General features: G+C 45.3%; 2 protein-coding genes across 2 annotated transcripts in view; both read right to left on the minus strand.

The window, feature by feature from the left end:
• Positions 1-18: 18 nt before the first annotated feature.
• On the minus strand, positions 19-5,607 carry LOC121936732 (mast cell protease 1A-like). Its single transcript, XM_042479266.1, has 5 exons — positions 5,475-5,607; positions 3,448-3,595; positions 2,657-2,792; positions 1,204-1,455; positions 19-458 (listed from the first exon to the last, which is right to left on the minus strand). Exons 1-5 carry the CDS (start codon positions 5,533-5,535, stop codon positions 318-320), a joined length of 738 nt encoding a protein of 245 aa, XP_042335200.1. The 5' UTR covers positions 5,536-5,607; the 3' UTR covers positions 19-317.
• Positions 5,608-9,799: 4,192 nt separating this feature from the next.
• Positions 9,800-15,767, minus strand: part of LOC121936805 (mast cell protease 1-like) — a 10,083-nt gene continuing 4,115 nt past the window's right edge. The window contains exons 2-6 of the mRNA XM_042479423.1: positions 15,454-15,734; positions 13,796-13,943; positions 12,673-12,811; positions 11,717-11,971; positions 9,800-10,012 (exon numbers count right to left, since the gene is read on the minus strand). Of these exons, the coding sequence (XP_042335357.1) occupies positions 9,881-10,012; positions 11,717-11,971; positions 12,673-12,811; positions 13,796-13,943; positions 15,454-15,514 (735 nt within the window). The 5' untranslated portion in view covers positions 15,515-15,734 and the 3' untranslated portion in view covers positions 9,800-9,880. The remainder of the gene's footprint in view (positions 10,013-11,716; positions 11,972-12,672; positions 12,812-13,795; positions 13,944-15,453; positions 15,735-15,767) is intronic.

Raw genomic sequence — 15,767 nt, forward strand, 5'->3', positions numbered from 1 at the left:
AGCAGTGACCACAACTTGTTATTTGTAGCAAAACACTTTTATTTCTAGTGTGTTATATCCAAGCTCTAGGAGGAAGAAGCAGGTGAGGGAAAGGGAAGCAAGTGAAGGAAAGAGGGATTTGCCAAGGAGGGAACAGAATCGGGAGACATTTGAGAGACAGGTAACTTAACTGTGATCTAACATTCTCCCAGTTGCTTGGTTTCTTTAAAACGCAGGCTCTGTGGAAAAGGAGAGGTTGCAGAGGGCCTGGTGTATTGGAAACTTGAACACACAGCAGGCTGGAGAGTGTGACAAAATGGCCCAAGAGCTGCTGCTTCTCACAGATTCGACTCCATGACCTTCTGGATCCAAGGGAGGTAATGCGCGATGCGAGAATAAACACCCGGCGGGGCATTGTAGCCGAAGGAGACAATTCCATGAACCACACCGTTGCACACCATCGGACCTCCAGAGTCCCCCTGCAGTGGGGGAAAAAAACAGAGGGCTATGGAGACGGGAGATATAGCACATCCTTGGACAGTCTTGTAGTGATGCTTTGCAGCCCTGAAGGACTCTGGGACCAAATTTTGAATTTTATTCTAAACCTTTCTGCCCCTAAATGTCCTCCAGGGGTTGGGGGGGGGCTTTTTTGTCATATCTTATCACCCCCCCCCAAACCCTGGACTATTGTAAGCCCAGAAGAGGTACAACCAGGAGCGAACAGGACAGTTCCAGCCTCTTCTTGTTGCGCAAAATGGCTTCCATTGCATCTAAAAAAGCCCATCACCTTCCCAAATCATGGTGAAAATGGTCCCCATAATAGTAAGACCAGCGATTCCCTAACTTTGGTTTTCCAGGTATTTTGGACTTCCACTCCCAGAAGCCCCAGCTAACTTGGCCAACAATCAGGAATGTGGGAACTGAAGTCCAAATCATCTGAAGGGCCAAAGTTTGGGAACCACTGCCCTAGATGGTCCCTCTGCTCCACTCCAAATTTTTACGATATTTTAATACTTAATACATTTCATACATTTAACCATATGGGCTGTTGTGTTGACCCTTGTGGACTCATGCTTTGTGGGATGGAATGAAAATCGTGCTCCTTACCCAAGGGTCCTCTGTTGCTCTAAATCCAAAGTTTGACCAAACTCTAAAATTTGCAAAGCAACGTCCAATTTTTTGAAGTTTCCCAAACCACGCACTGGTTCTCCATTGCCAGCTTACCTGGCTTGTATCCAGAAGCTGCTTATGGCTTCCTGCGCAGATCATCCCATCGTCCAACCAAGTGTAGACCATCCTGCATTTCCTGCGATTGTAGATGGTGACGTTGGTCTCGAAGAGTCTTGGGGTGGCTTTGCTTTCATCGATCAGGCCCCAGCCGGCTATGTTGCAAAGGGTGCCGGCAGGGAGATCGCTCCGAGACTTTGGCAAAGGGACGATTTGGACGTATTTGTTCAGGATTGGCTTGAAATCCAGCTGTGAAAAGGGAGAGGAAATGGCAAAGCGTTTAATGTTCTCCCCACTGCAGCAAGGAACATGAGTTCAAAGACTAGATGATCGTCTTAACAGCCTCATTCAATCTGGAGCCAAAAGAGATGAAGACAGACAGGGAGCCAGAGCCCACAAAGGAGAAGCGAAATATTCAGGGGTCCAATCCAGACCTATGAAAGGAGAAGCTGACTATTCAGGGTCTCAGTTTGGACCCACACAAAGGAGAAGCCAAACATTCAGGAGGCCACTTTGGAGCCATGAAGGGAGAAGCCAATGATTCAAGGTCTCAGTTTGGACCCCCAAAAAAGGAGAAGCCAAACATTCAGGGATCCAATCTAGAGCTATGAAGGGAGAAGCCAACAATTCATGGTCTAAATTTGGACTTGCACAAAGGTGATGCCAACAACTCAGGGTTACAGTTTGGACCCAAACCAAGGAGAGGCCAAACAGTGGAGCCATGAAAGAAGAAGCCAGCAATTCAGGGTTTCATCTTGGACCCACACAAAGAAGAGGCCAAACATTCAGGGAATTAATCTGGAGCCATAAAAGGAGATGCCTGAAATTCAGAGTCTCAGTTTGTAGCCACACAAAGAAGAGGCCAAACATTCCCCATTTGCAGCTTTGACTTTTGCAGGTTGGATTATTTGCAGATTGGATTAATATGTTCTCTCTAGGTCCTTCAGTATGACTCTATTAGCCAGTTTTCACCATACTTTGCACTGGAGGACCTTGAGGTTCCTAGAAAGAACCCTTCTCTAGGAATCTGTAGGCCAACCAGCATGAAAATATGGTCACCTTCTGGCAGATGTTGACCATAGAGTTGTGCTGGAGGACCTAGAGATTCCTTGAGAGGTGTCGGCTCAGATTTTTTTAAAAAGTGGGTTTGTATTTGTGGTTTTTCAGGAGGATCCTGCATCCCTAGACCCAGCGAATATAGAGGGCCAAATGTATAGGTATTCCCAAATCCCAAACACTTCTGGTCCCAAGCGTTTTGGATAAGAGAGCCTCAACTTGTACCAACCCTTCCAACAAACCTGAAGAGAGCAAGATGGTCTAGTTGGTATCTGTCAGGATGTGTGTAGCATACAGCTCTCTCTCTCCACCCAAATTTTGTTGCCATCTTCTGACATCCACCGCCTGAGACCTTACATTAATGCCAGTTCAGATGTGCTATATTACAACTTACCTTCAGCAGAAGTATGTCATTGGAAAGCGTGTCATGGCTATACTCTGGGTGCATATGGTAAGACTGGACCCCAATCACTTGCTGGGACTCCTCAGGGACATCCAGGTCATGAGCCCCCAAAACGACAGTAATATCACTGGAAAGAGAGAATGGGGCAGAGTTTAAAGCCTGTTACGAAACCCATAAGTAGCAACACGGCCTCAAGGCATTTCACGTTCTGAAGGACAGCAGGCAAGTTCACAAGGATGAGGGATGTCTCTCAGTTCTTGGGGGCTTGCATTTCAGGGTTGGCATGGCAAAATACATTAGCAGTTCTAGTAGTAGTAGTAGTATTATTATTGTTACTACTAGAGTATTACTATTAGGCTTGGCTTTTAGATTCTGCAATTCACATGTCAAGGTTTGTATATAGTTGTCAATACATTTTAATAGATTTAATGTGTAACATTTTTAATGTTTTTAACTTTTTTTTAAACTTCATATCTATATTTTAATGCTTTTGTATTGTTTTAAACTTGTACTGTTTTAAATTTGTTATCCATCCATCCATCCACTCATCCACCCATCCATCATATCTATCTATCTATCTATCTATCTATCCATCCATCATCTCTCTCTCTCTCTCTGTCTCCATCCATCCATCCAATGTGCTGAATCTATTGGGCGGGAATCAAGTTCAGCCTCTTGGAGAGCTTCTTTGTAAAGTTCAGGCTAATCCAGAGGGGATCATCACCCACTGCAAACAGAGAGAAGAAAACCAGCCAAGCTGGGGATGAAATGGGGATACTTACTCCATACAATGAGCTGCAGTCATGACCCATTGGGGGGCCACTAGAAATCCGCCACAACCAAAAGCATCTCCAATTTTCAAGGCTGCGATGTACGGTCGGGAATGGGGCTTGGCTTCATGGCCTCCAATTATCTGACTCCGCAAGGGATCTACAAGTATTGCAAACACCGTCAGACGGCTGCAAGAAGGGTGCTGGGACTGGGTTATTGGGAAGACCTCCAATTGTCCCATCGCTATGGTGCCCTGGTTACCATCATCCTTGGACTACTGGTCCCACCACAGAAATGGTACGTCAGCACAACGACTCCAGTGCTATACCATTCCCAGAGGCATGTTTGTGCGTATATTACAAGAATAATGTATTAAACAGAACTTTAACAAGTAGGTGAAGATGACTTGGTGGTACAAGAGCTTTGTTGTTGAGGGCCTTCAAGATATTTCCAACCCTAAATCAGGAATGACTTAAAGGCACACAACACAAGGGTCCCTGCTCTTCCCTTCCGCTTCCTTTTCAGATGAGGACTCTGATTCTCTCCTTCCAATCCAAATCATAGACTCGTAGAATTGTAGAGTTGGAAGAGACCTCAAGGGCCATCCAGTCCAACCCCCTGCCATGCAGGAAATCACAATCAAAGCATCCCCGACAGATGGCCATCCAGTCTCTGTTTGAAGAACTCTAAGGAAGCAGACTCCACTACACCGTGGAGTCCTCTGTCGAACAGCCCTCACTGTCAGGAAGTTCCTCCTAATGCTGAGCTGGAATCTCTTTTCCTGGAGCTTGCATCCATTGCTCTGGGTCCTATTCTCTGGAGCAGCAGAAAACAAGCTTGTTCCGTCCTCAGTATGACATCCCTTCAAATATTTAAACAGGGCTATCATATCACTTCTTAACCTTCTCTTCTCCAGGCTAATGATTACAAGGAAGTAAATATTGGCAGTCCAAAGCTGGCATTATCAATCCATGTTCCATTTGGAGAGGACACCAACAGATTAAGGATGAGAGGCTGTGAAACAGATTTTGCATCTACCTTGATTCTTTTCTCCAACAATTTTACTGCCAAAAATTGGCAAGTGAGTGCAATACCTCCTCTTCCTTTTCACCTGCAACTGCTTCCCTAGGATATACCAGTTTTTTGTCTATGCCAGTGCCATGGCAGGACTACCAACCTTCTCCTGCTAAAACTTGGTGTTGTGTGCCTTGAGGTCATTTCTGACTTATGGCAATCCTAGTACGGAAGGGCATTGGAGTGGGAAGGAAAGTAGGAAAAACTTTGGTTGTGTGGCTTACAACTGAAGGAGCATTCGTGGCCAACTGAGGTACTTTGGAGAACCTTCTTTACCATCATCTATGATCCAAATTCAAATCTGAGAAGGGTCTCTGGGACTGCATTCTAGCAGTGAGTTGGAACATAGGTGGGATAAAAACCAAACCTATCCTGAGGTTTTCATGGCAAGATTTGTTCCAAGGAGGTTTGCCATGGCCTTTCCCTGCATCTGAGAGAGTGTGACTTGTCCAGGGTCACCCAGTGGGTTTTAATGGCCAAGTCAGGATTCGAACCTTGGTCCCCAGAGTCCTACTCAAACCACTGTGCTCCCTTGGGCCTCCCAGCTCCAACTATGTCCTGTCATTTTGGCTCTCCTGTTTTCCTTCTTCGTCTTACTCCAGACAGAACATGACAGTGAGATCATTTTTGTCACTTTGTAATGGTTATTTCCAAAGGATTGGTTTCTATAAAGAACTCTTGAGGGGGCAAAGTTTGCTCATGAATTTTGTGCAGGGGGGAAAAAGAAACATTTGCTGCCACAGCAAATGAAGTTTTCTGCCTGAAAAATATTATTTGCTGCACAGAAATGTATTATTTTGTGCTGGAAAGGTGGTTTATTCTAGGGGAGGAAAAACACAAGCAATGTTTGCACCGGACAGTCCCCAAAACTACAAAGGGCTACACAGTTTGGGGAAGACAAATGGCGAAAATTACTCCTCTGAGAAGGAAATTAGTGTAAAGTTGCAAAAGACGCACAACTTACAAGGAAGAGGCGAGGCGAAGGAGACCATCAGAAGAAGAAGAACTTGGTGGAGAGTCCTCATGTTGATGTTCGGATGTTGCGGGAGGGCAGCTCTAGGTTGTTCGGTCGCATGGCCATGTGGCTTTTATAGCCCATCTTCCACTGGAAGACCCCTCCCTGGGGAACTGGAAAGTCTGAACTTTGTGTTGTGTGTGTGTGTGTGTGTGTGTGTGTGTGTGTGTGTGTGTGCATTGTGAAGATCTGATCTCAGCAGATCTTAACTGGGTCTCATCTTTCCTGTAAGACAAGGGGACGCCACCTTCTCCGAACAGCAATCTGATGAGAAAGCAAGGGTCTGTTGGGCAATGGGAAGGAGCGGTTGGAGTCACCGAACAACAGCTACCAGGAAAGATTTGCTGTGGAGCATGAGAGAAATAGATTTGGCTCAAGGGACCGCTTGGTTAATGCATGTGGTCTGAGAAAGTGTCAAAAGTGGTGTTCAGAAGTTCAGAAATGCAGGCTTCAGTGAGGAAAATCATAGAGTCATGGAGAGGGAAGGAGAGCCAGCGTGGTGCAATGGTTTGAATGTTTTGACTATGGCTCTGGAGACCAGGGTTTGAGTCCCAGTTTGGTCACGAAACCCACTGCAAGTCACACACTCTCAGCCTCAGGGGAAAGCAATGGCAAGCCTCTTCTGAACAAATCTTGCCAAGAAAACCCCATGATTCACTCTTAGGGTCACCGTAAGTCGGGCACAACTTGAACGCAACAAAGAGGTGGAAAGTCCAATGTGAAGCCAAAGGCTTTCATGGCTGGCACCCATTGTTTTTGGGGCTATGATGCCAGCCACAGCTGCTGGTGAAACGTCAGGGGAAAAAACGCTTCTGGAACATGGCCTTCTAGCCTGAAAAACCCACAAAAAACTAGGAAGTTGGAATGGGATCATCCAACCCTATTCTTCTATGCAAGAAGACATAACCAAAGCCCTCTCGAGAGATGGCCATCCAGCTTCTGTTTAAAAACAGAAAACCTTTATTCAGTAACTGAAAGTTTGTACCAGAGATATTCACTGTCAGACCTAAACAACAAGCATTAGGAAAGCTTAAATCACACAAAATTTGGAATCGTTCGGGAATTAATTTCTCATTCCTTACCAAAGCAAAGCAACTTCATTCCTTTCATGTTCCCAGCCATGCCTCCTGGATTATTTCTCAGTGAAATGGACTTTGAGTATTCTCAAACTAAATGTCCTCCCGCCTCTTATTTTTGCACAAATGAATGTGTTTGACAACCCCTCTCCGTAAAAAAAAACCCCACTACATACCTTCAAGTCATTTCCAGCTTTCGGCGACCCTAAGGCACCTGTATCATGGGGTTTTTTTTGGCAAGATTTGTTCAGAGGGGTTTTTGCCTTTGCCTCCCTCTTGAGGCTGAGAGAGTGTGACTTGTCTAAGGTCACCCAGTGGGTTTTTTATGGCTGAACAGGGATTTGAACCCTGGTCTCCAGAGTCATAGTCTGACACTGAAACCATGCTGAGTCTTTCCAATATACATTACCCCCAACTAAATCTATGACAGGCGAGATGCATAAGCAACTCTTAACAGAGGGCCATGGTTGCATTTTATATTTAATTAGCTAAATAAATATAATTGGGTGGTTACCTTTTTTCGAACAGGGGACCCTAGGTTGCTTATGACAAAGTCACCATTTAAAACCTGGTAATACAAATGTGTGTTGTGTGTGTGTTGTTGTTTTTTTAAGTGATCTGAACTATCATGTTACTATACCCATAATTTATAATAATATCAAACCATTCAAAAGGTAGAACGGAAATAAAATGTAGCACAGGCAGCCCATAATTGGAAGAAGAACTCCACAAAACCTTTCTGCATTTGGAGATGAACAGTCACAGGACCATTGCCACAACCATCTTATGCCAGAATAGCTTTAGTCTTTCATTTCTGTGCATATAATAGTCTCGCTGCTGCAGTCATATATGCGGATGATCTTCTGGGTTTCTTAAAGGATCTCTGTGTGTCTGTGCATGCACAGATGTGTGTAGCAGGTTCCGGTTGGTGGATTTTTCTGGTCTGGAGAACAAGGTGGCTTCACATTGAACTGGGGTCATGCTAGATGATCACAAAGCTCTCCCCAGGGTCCGTAATTCTACAGTACTATATTCTGATAGCCTGGGTCATCAGATTGCCAGTTTTAATGGCTAAAGGGTGAGCAGATGTCTGTTGCAGCTGCATGACAAAGATAACAAAGTTGAGACACACACGCCCGATAAACTTTGGAAACTCACAGATCAAAGATTGCATGACTTTTTAACTGGTGCTATCTGTCTGGAATCCTAACGGTCAGTGTCATCCTGTTGGTTCAGAAGCAGATACAAAGATTGGGGTTTAGATTAAAAGATGGATTGGAGAAGAGGAAATGTGTACTGGATTGATTAAACTAGAGCAGGATAATAGTTAAAGTGATAGGCTGGCACTTGGAGGTTCCTCACTGAGCCATGGAAGTCAATGGGAGACCATCAGGGGCTAGCGGCTTCCATTTTATTGGGGCAGTGAATCCATTGCATACTTTAAATCATAGAAACATAAAGTTGAAAGGGACCCCAGAGTTCATCCAGTCCAACCCCTGCCAGGCAGGGACATACAATAAAAGCACTCCCAATAGATGGCCATCCAACCTTTGTTTGAAAACCTTAAAAAAATGGTGGTCTCCATGGGGCTGAACTGATTGGATTGTGCCAGGCTAGCTCTCTATGGTGCTGACCCTATTGTATTATTTCCAAGGGGCTCCCCATAATGCTGAATGGTTATCTCAAAGAGGTTCTCTATGACGTTGAACCCATTGGGTTATCTCTGAGGGGTTCCCCATGGTTCTGAACCTATTGTATCATCTCAGAGGAGTTGTCCATGGTACTGACTCCATTGTGTTATCTCAGAGTAATTCTCCATGGTGCTGACCCTATTGTGTTATCTCAGTGGGGTTCTTAGGTTATCTGAGAGGTTCTCCATGGTGCTGAACCCATTGGCTTATTTCACAGGGGTTCTCCATGGCACTGGACATATTGTATTATCTCAGAGGGCTTCTCCATGGGCTTGAAACCATTGGAGTACCTCAGAGACGTTCTCCATGGGGCTGAACCCACTAGGCTACTTCATAGGAGCTTTCAGAGCTGCTGAACCTACTGTATTATCTCATAAGAATGCTCCATAGTGCTGACCCCATTGTATTATCTCGGATGGGTACCCCATGGTGGGGATTGGTAACCCTGGTCTCCTGGAGTTCTAGTCCAACACTCAAACCACTGCACCATGCTGCCTTTTTCTTTTTAACCTTATCTAGTTTAACTTCCCATTGTCTCTGATCATTGTCTGGGGATGGTGGGAGCTGGTGCCAAACGAGTTCTCCATTTCTGCCTTGCAGTCTCAAGCACAGCACAGCTTGGCTTCCTCCACCATCTCTCAGAGTCCATTGGTTGGGGCAGTGATGTGATTCTCGGTCCTTCAATATCTAGGGACCCCCCCCCCCCCCCAAGGCTGCTCAGACTACATCAACCTGAGAGGTGTGCTAAGAGCAGATCCCTTTTCAAAATGTCCTAATCCTATTTTGAACAGTTGTGACATAAAACTGGCTGAGTTCGTGGAGGAAGGAAGACACCTGGAGGACCTACAGAATCATGCTGGAGGACCTACAAATGCCTAGAGAGGTGTTTTGTCTCAGAATCTCCAGTGTAACTCTATGGTCAAGTTCTGGCAGAATTGCACTGGAGGATCTAGAGATTCCTACAGATCATGTATTGATCAAATCCACAAACAATCAGAGCTGCAAAAGTCAAAGCCACAGATGTGGAGGGCTGACTGTACTTAGATTTCTGTTCAGTTGTAAGCACAAGATCTATCACCCACCATCACTCCTATCAATGAAGGGATTATGTGGATGCCAGTCTTAATTGATCTATCTTGGCTATGTGCTTTGAGCTTTCCTCCATGCTGAGCCGGTCGAATCTTCTTATCGTGGCTTTTTTCCAACACTTGCATGGTCCTCTCTGCTACATACCTAAAATATCCTTTTAATATCAAATTGATATTGGAAAGAGTGTGTGTGGAGGGAGGCTAGACTTTGGGGTAACAAGGAGAAAGATCTGTGGCAGTCCCAGCCTGCAATACCTAACCCAAACTTGCTTGCCGCTTTCCCATTGCCAGGGCTGAAAGGGGAGATTGGTGCCACCAGTTTGGTTTAGGTCTCAGGCAGCATAACATCTCTGGGACAGAGACAGGTAAGGTCAGTGTTTGTGGTAGGAGAAAAAAGAGGACAACTCCAGAATGAAGACACAACATAAAATTGCAAGGGTTGGTTTATTTCATGTGCGTCGCAAATGCTTATGAAATTCATGTGCCTAATGGTCGCTCCTTCACCCCATTATCTCTTTGATCCATGGAAGGTAGGCTGCGACGCGGGTGTAAACCGATGGAGGGATCTGGAAACCGTAGGAGACGATTCCATGCGCCACTCCGTTGCACACCATCGCACTTCCGGAATCGCCCTGAACACGAAGGAGGGAGGAGAAAAATGATATGAAATATTATCGGCTGGAATTCTCTCAAAGTTTTACACAGGTAAGTTGCTCTATAGAAGTGGTTGGACATTTTTGTTGGCTGCGCATCGATAGAGCTAAATACTTATCACGACACCAGCGAGGGAATTGCGATCCCCATCGGGAGAACCCAGTGCACATCAAGACAACCTTCCCAGTACCATGATACATGCTTTTACAATTTATTAGGAGGGCTTCTTAGCGCCTCCAATACATAGCTGAGTATGTGCAACGTTGGTGTAGCCATTGTTTCTAGCCAAGGCTCATAGTGGGCAGCCAATCTAGCTCAAATAATGTTTTATTAAGGAGAGGTGTCTGGATGATGATGATGATGATGATATTCTCTTTGCAGCTTCCCCTTTTCTGACTGCATCGGCCATCTTTTCCCACTCCCTGTGCAAACAGAAAATCCAATATGCTTTTAGCATTCTGCAAATATACGCACTGCATCCCACAGTTGCTAGTACTGTACACTAGTATTGTGTCCCAATGGGTTAGGGTTTATGGTCCAGATCTAATAAGATGAAAAAGACAAATTTTCACAATTCTGCTGGTTAGTCCCAAGTAAAGTAAAACTATCCACTCCACTGAATGGTTGAACGGTGAGTCAACGCATGGGTAAATCCCATTGGTTCAATGGGCCTATTTTAGCTAAGGTTGGCATTTTCAGAGAGAGTGAGGACCATTTTCCACCCTGGTGTTCTCTATGGCTGTTGTAGAATCAAAGAACACTGAATCCTAGTCGGAAGGCACCCCAGAGACTATCCAATCTAACCCCCTGCTCAATGCAGGAACTCCAGCTAGAGCATCCCCAGCCTTTTTGTGAAACCATCCAGTGAAAGAAGCCCCACCACCTCTCTAGGTCATTGGTACCATTGCTGCACCATTTTTACCCTCAAGAAGTTCCTTCTTGTGTTCAATGGAAATCTATCCTCCTGTAACTTCAAACCATGAATTTCCAAAGTGTTATTGCAGCTTCCTCTTCCCTGGTTAGGGAAGACTGCCACCTCATGACTTAGGATGGTATTGCAGGCTGAAGACTGATAATCATAGTTCAGTTCAGTTCAGCTCATCTTTATTACAGCCACAGACCAGCACAATTTAGAATCATAGAATCATAAAATTGGAATGGTTCTCAAGGGCCATCAACTTCAACCCTCTGTCATGCAGGGGGAAAAAATTGATCTTACCCTTTTCATTGTAGGTCTTTAAAGAGACGCTGGAGAGGGATCTTTCAGGTGTGCTTTAGCTGTTTTTCCCCCCCTGCATGACAGAGGGTTCGACTTGATAGCCCTTGAGAACCCTTCCAATTTTATGATTCTATGATTCAAAATCAGTCTTCAGCCTGAAATACCATCTTGAGTCATGTGGTGGCAGACTTTCCTAACCAGGAAAGAGGAATCTGCAATCATGCTTAGGAAATTATTTTTTTTCCAGGAGGCCTCTGAGGCTGGAGATTCTCTCTCTCTCTCTCTCTCTCTGTGTGTGTGTGTGAGAGAGAGAGAGAGAGAGAGATCCACATGAGGCCTGATCCTGCATCCCCCTTTGCAGAGCCAACAAACACTTAAGAAGGGAAGGAAGAAAGGAGAAAGGGTCTGCTGGCCACAGAAAGTCTGAAAGCTCCAGAAATAGACCCAAGATGGCAACACTCACATTGCTGACATCAGAGATCACGGAGCGGCTGCCAGCGCACAGCATCTCATCGGTAAGTTCTGGGAGGAACTGGAGGCACTTCCTGCGTCCGGGGATGGTGACATTGGTCTCAAAAAGCTTAGAAGAGGTTGTGTATCGTGCATCGATGCGACCCCATCCGGCCACAAAGCAGCGTGTGTCCTTGGGCAGGTCATTGTCTGTCTTTGGCAGAGGGATGATTTGGACATTCTTGTTGAGCTGGGCCTCGCGCTCGAGCTGTAAGAAAGGAAGCGGAGTGGAGAAGACTTCAGATTTCAAGAAATACCTATATGAGTTCGGTCTAGATTATATGAAGGCCCTAAAGGAGAGACCTTTCCCTTGGTCTTCATAGGGACATGTGGTGGAAACCTGAGACAGGGCCTTCTCAGTGGCTGTTTCTACACTGTGGAACTCCCTGCCACAAGGAGGGGAAGATGGTTCACATTTTCATGTCCTTTTTGCAGCAGTGAAGGGTCTTTTTGGGGGGAGGGGGGAGATTAGCCTGGAGAATAAAATGACTGAGAGGTAACACAATAGCTGTTTTAAAACATCCGAAGCGCTGTCAGGGGAATGAAGGAAAAAGCTTGCTTTCCGCTGCTTCGGAGATTATGACACAAATCAATGGACTCCAATGAAAGAATAGGAAAGGTTTCATGAAAGTAAATGAGACTATAGAATCCTAGAGTTGGAAGAGACCCCAAGAGCTATCCAATCCAATCCCATTCTGCCTTGCAGGAAGACACAACCCAAGCACCTCCATCCATTCTCTCTTTAAAAGCCTCCAAAGACAGAGATTCCACCACCCTCTGAAGCAGTGTATTGTCAAAGTGGGGAGCAAAACCCATCTTTAGCAGATGGTTGTCAGCATGAAATATCTTTATGGGGGTGGTTTACTGGGTGTGGAGAGAGAAGTCCCATTTGATGGTCTTTCCTCTTACCTTGAGCAGAAGAATGTCATGGAATGGAATCCCACCGCGTTTGTAACCTGGGTGCTGGTAGTACTTTTCCACGCCCAACACTTGAGTGGTATCTTCAATGGCATTCAGATCATGAGCCCCCAGAATGACTGAGATGTCCCTTTAAAGGAGAAAAGAAACAGTGATGGACCACTCTTTGTGGTTCGCTTGTCCAAACCGATGAACAGGGCTCCAAATTTTGGCAATTTGCTATAATCTAGACCTGCAATTTGCCACTTCCGCCCACTGCTAACAGCAGACCTCACTTTGAGCCTTATGGCATTATAAATGAAAAGACATGTGTGTTTTCCCCCCTTCCTCTGCATGACTCTCATTCTCTTCAGGTTGTAAAAGCATGGGGAGCATTTGTAAAAGCATCATTTTTGCCAAACGGATTATTTCAGCTTGGCATGACACTTTTACGACTCTCTCTCAAAGTTTTATAACTGGAAGAGAGGAGGAGAAAAGAAGAGTAAAAGAAGAAGATGAAGGAGTAAAAAAGAAGAACAAGGAGGAGAAGCTGAAAGAGCAGGAGAAATGATGGAGGAGGAGGAGGAGAAGGAGGAGGAGGAGGAGGAGAAGGAGGAGGAGGAGGAGGAGGAGGACAAAAGAAGAAGGAAGAGAAGATGAAAGTAAAATAAGGCGAAAAGAAGAACAAAGAGAAGGAGATGGATGGTAAATGAATGCAAAAGGAGGAGGAGAAAAGAAGAAGAATGAAAAGAAAGTAAAGGAGAATATAAGCAGTACAATAAGAAGGTGAAGAAGAAAAGAAGAAGATCAAGGGGAAGGAGAAAAGAAAAACAAGCAGGTAAAGGAGAAGGAGAAAAGAGGAAAACTAAGAAGAAGGGAAGGGAAAAGAAAAGAACAGGGAGAAAGAGAAGAGAAAGGGAAAAAAGAACAAGAAAGAAGGGGAAGAAGAAGGAAGAGGAGGAGAAGGAGTGCAGGAGAGTTTGAGGTGGCAGCTAGGTACCTCCATTTTCACTCCCCAGTATCCTGAAGCCTATGCAAGTATGCTTTGAAACTTTATACTCCACTTGCATTGTATGGATCATAGTCCCCTCCTTCCAAGAGTCGCCCCTTGCCTTGGCCCATAAGAATGACTCACCCTTTACAGTGGGCAGCAGTCATCACCCAGCGGGGGGCGATGAGGAACCCCCCGCAGCCAAACCGACCATTTCTCTTCAGAGCCGCTGCGTACGGCCGCGAGTGGGGCCTGGCTTCATGCCCACCAACAATCCGGTGGCGCATAGTGCCTGCAAGGCAAGGAATTTAGCTGTCAATTCATGCATGGTAGAGGGTTTGAATAGATGGCCCTCAGAGTCCTTGGAAAGCTATGATTCTACGATTCTGTTTCCGTCTTGCAGTACCATTCACAGTCAGTAGATGGTAGACTTCTCTAATCAGGCAATAGGCAGCTGCAATCAGGGATGGGATATCTATTTCTGTAAGACCTATTTGATCAGGGAAAAGACTACCTAAGAGGCTGGTGGAAGTATTTAAACAGAAGTTTGGTGGCCACTTCTTGTGACTGCTTTAGATTTGTATTCCTGCATGGCTGTGGGTTGGACTAGCTGGGTGGGTCATACCTTTTCCTTGCATGCAGCAAAAATAATTATTTTCCCCATTGTAGTTTACTCCCAGGACTTACTCTTTGAAGTAGACTCTTCCTGAACCTGAGTATATTTTGAATCTGGTTCCTTGTGTCCCTCATTTATCTTATATGTTGTGAATCTGAACTTGCTGGGTCTCTGGAAAGTGTTGTTGTTGTATTCTGAATCTGGTTTGTTAACCAAAAGGTCCAGCTCAATATACTGTTGCTAAAACCAAGATGGCACCCATCTTGTTCTGCCAGCAGTGGCCAATGAAGGCAAATGTGTTGGCAAACCTGCTCCAGGTTTCGGCCAGAACTTTTACGGAGATCTGTAGAATGATGTTTCTGGAGACGTTTAGGAATGTGGTGAGATCCTTCTAAGTTTGGCTAAAACCCAGAGCGGATTTGCAGCCCCACTGACATGGAGACCCCTAGTCACTGGGGTAATTTGGGGGTCCACAGGACAGCTGAACCCCCAATACTCTTGCTGCCAACTCTCAACAATGCCACCTGAGGCAGTTGCAACCCTCAGCCTCATGGTGTTGATGTCCTTTTCTCAACCTAGATGTATGATGGGATCGGCAACTAGAGGAGGCTCAGAAACAGGGTGATCAGATGTCCTAACCCCAAAGGAGGACAAGGCACCAGAAAACCAAGGAAAATCTAGGAAGCTAGAAAGTCTAGTTTGGGGATGACTGCTCTACATAAAGGACATTTTGGAATTCATCATGGTCAGAAGGTTGAAATGTAGGACTCATCTGGCAAGAATGGGCCACATTTGGTGACATTGGAAGGCCACAAAAGGAGTGGAAATCTCACCCTGAAGCGCCCCGATCTTCAAGGAAGAGACCCCTTTGCTCATAGTGTATGTTAAGAGATCTCATCGCACCATTTGAAATTAACTGAAAGAAAGAGGTTGGCAGCAGGAGCTTTTGTAGACTTCAGTCTCTTTCTTCAGATGCACTTGGAGACAAGATTTGCAAGACCGAGGGGCTTCCACAATCCCTAGACCTATTGAAAATGCATGCATTGGGAAGGCAAGCCTAACTCGAGGTTACACATTCATAACTATGATCATGGATACCAAACCATGCACAGTCCAAGTGGCTGGATTTTCTCTATAGTCGCTTTCGAAGTGATGCATGCTGAGATTAAACAAAGTTTGTACTCACCAGCCAAGCTGAGCTGGGCAGACAGGAGAGCGAAAACAGCCAAGATGACTCCACGCTCCATTTCCACTCTTCCTCTTGGGCATCCAAAATCAGATTGGGCTTTTACTTGCTCTGTCCCCTTGCGCCTTTTATACACCGGGCAAGAATGTTAGTAACCACGTTGCACAATTGCCCTATCATCCGTTATCTGACATCTCCAACATTCGAGATGATGATAAAGTGGTACCTAACTCCTTTCTTGGAAAGCATGCGGGAGGCCATGATAAGAAATCGTGAGCTCTCTGATGTCAGGTTCAGATGGGATGGGAGACAAA

This window comes from Sceloporus undulatus, chromosome 7 (genome assembly GCF_019175285.1).
Source record: "Sceloporus undulatus isolate JIND9_A2432 ecotype Alabama chromosome 7, SceUnd_v1.1, whole genome shotgun sequence".
Taxonomy (NCBI): domain Eukaryota; kingdom Metazoa; phylum Chordata; class Lepidosauria; order Squamata; family Phrynosomatidae; genus Sceloporus; species Sceloporus undulatus.

Coding starts and splice junctions, on each gene's coding strand:
- LOC121936732 (XM_042479266.1), bottom strand. CDS start 5,535: ATGAGGACTCTCCACCAAGTTCTTCTTCTTCTGATGGTCTCCTTCGCC. Junction 3,596..5,474: donor CTTCGCCTCGCCTCTTCCTT/GTAAGTTGTGCG, acceptor CAATACTTGTAG/ATCCCTTGCGGAGTCAGATA. Junction 2,793..3,447: donor ACTGCAGCTCATTGTATGGA/GTAAGTATCCCC, acceptor CTCTCTTTCCAG/TGATATTACTGTCGTTTTGG.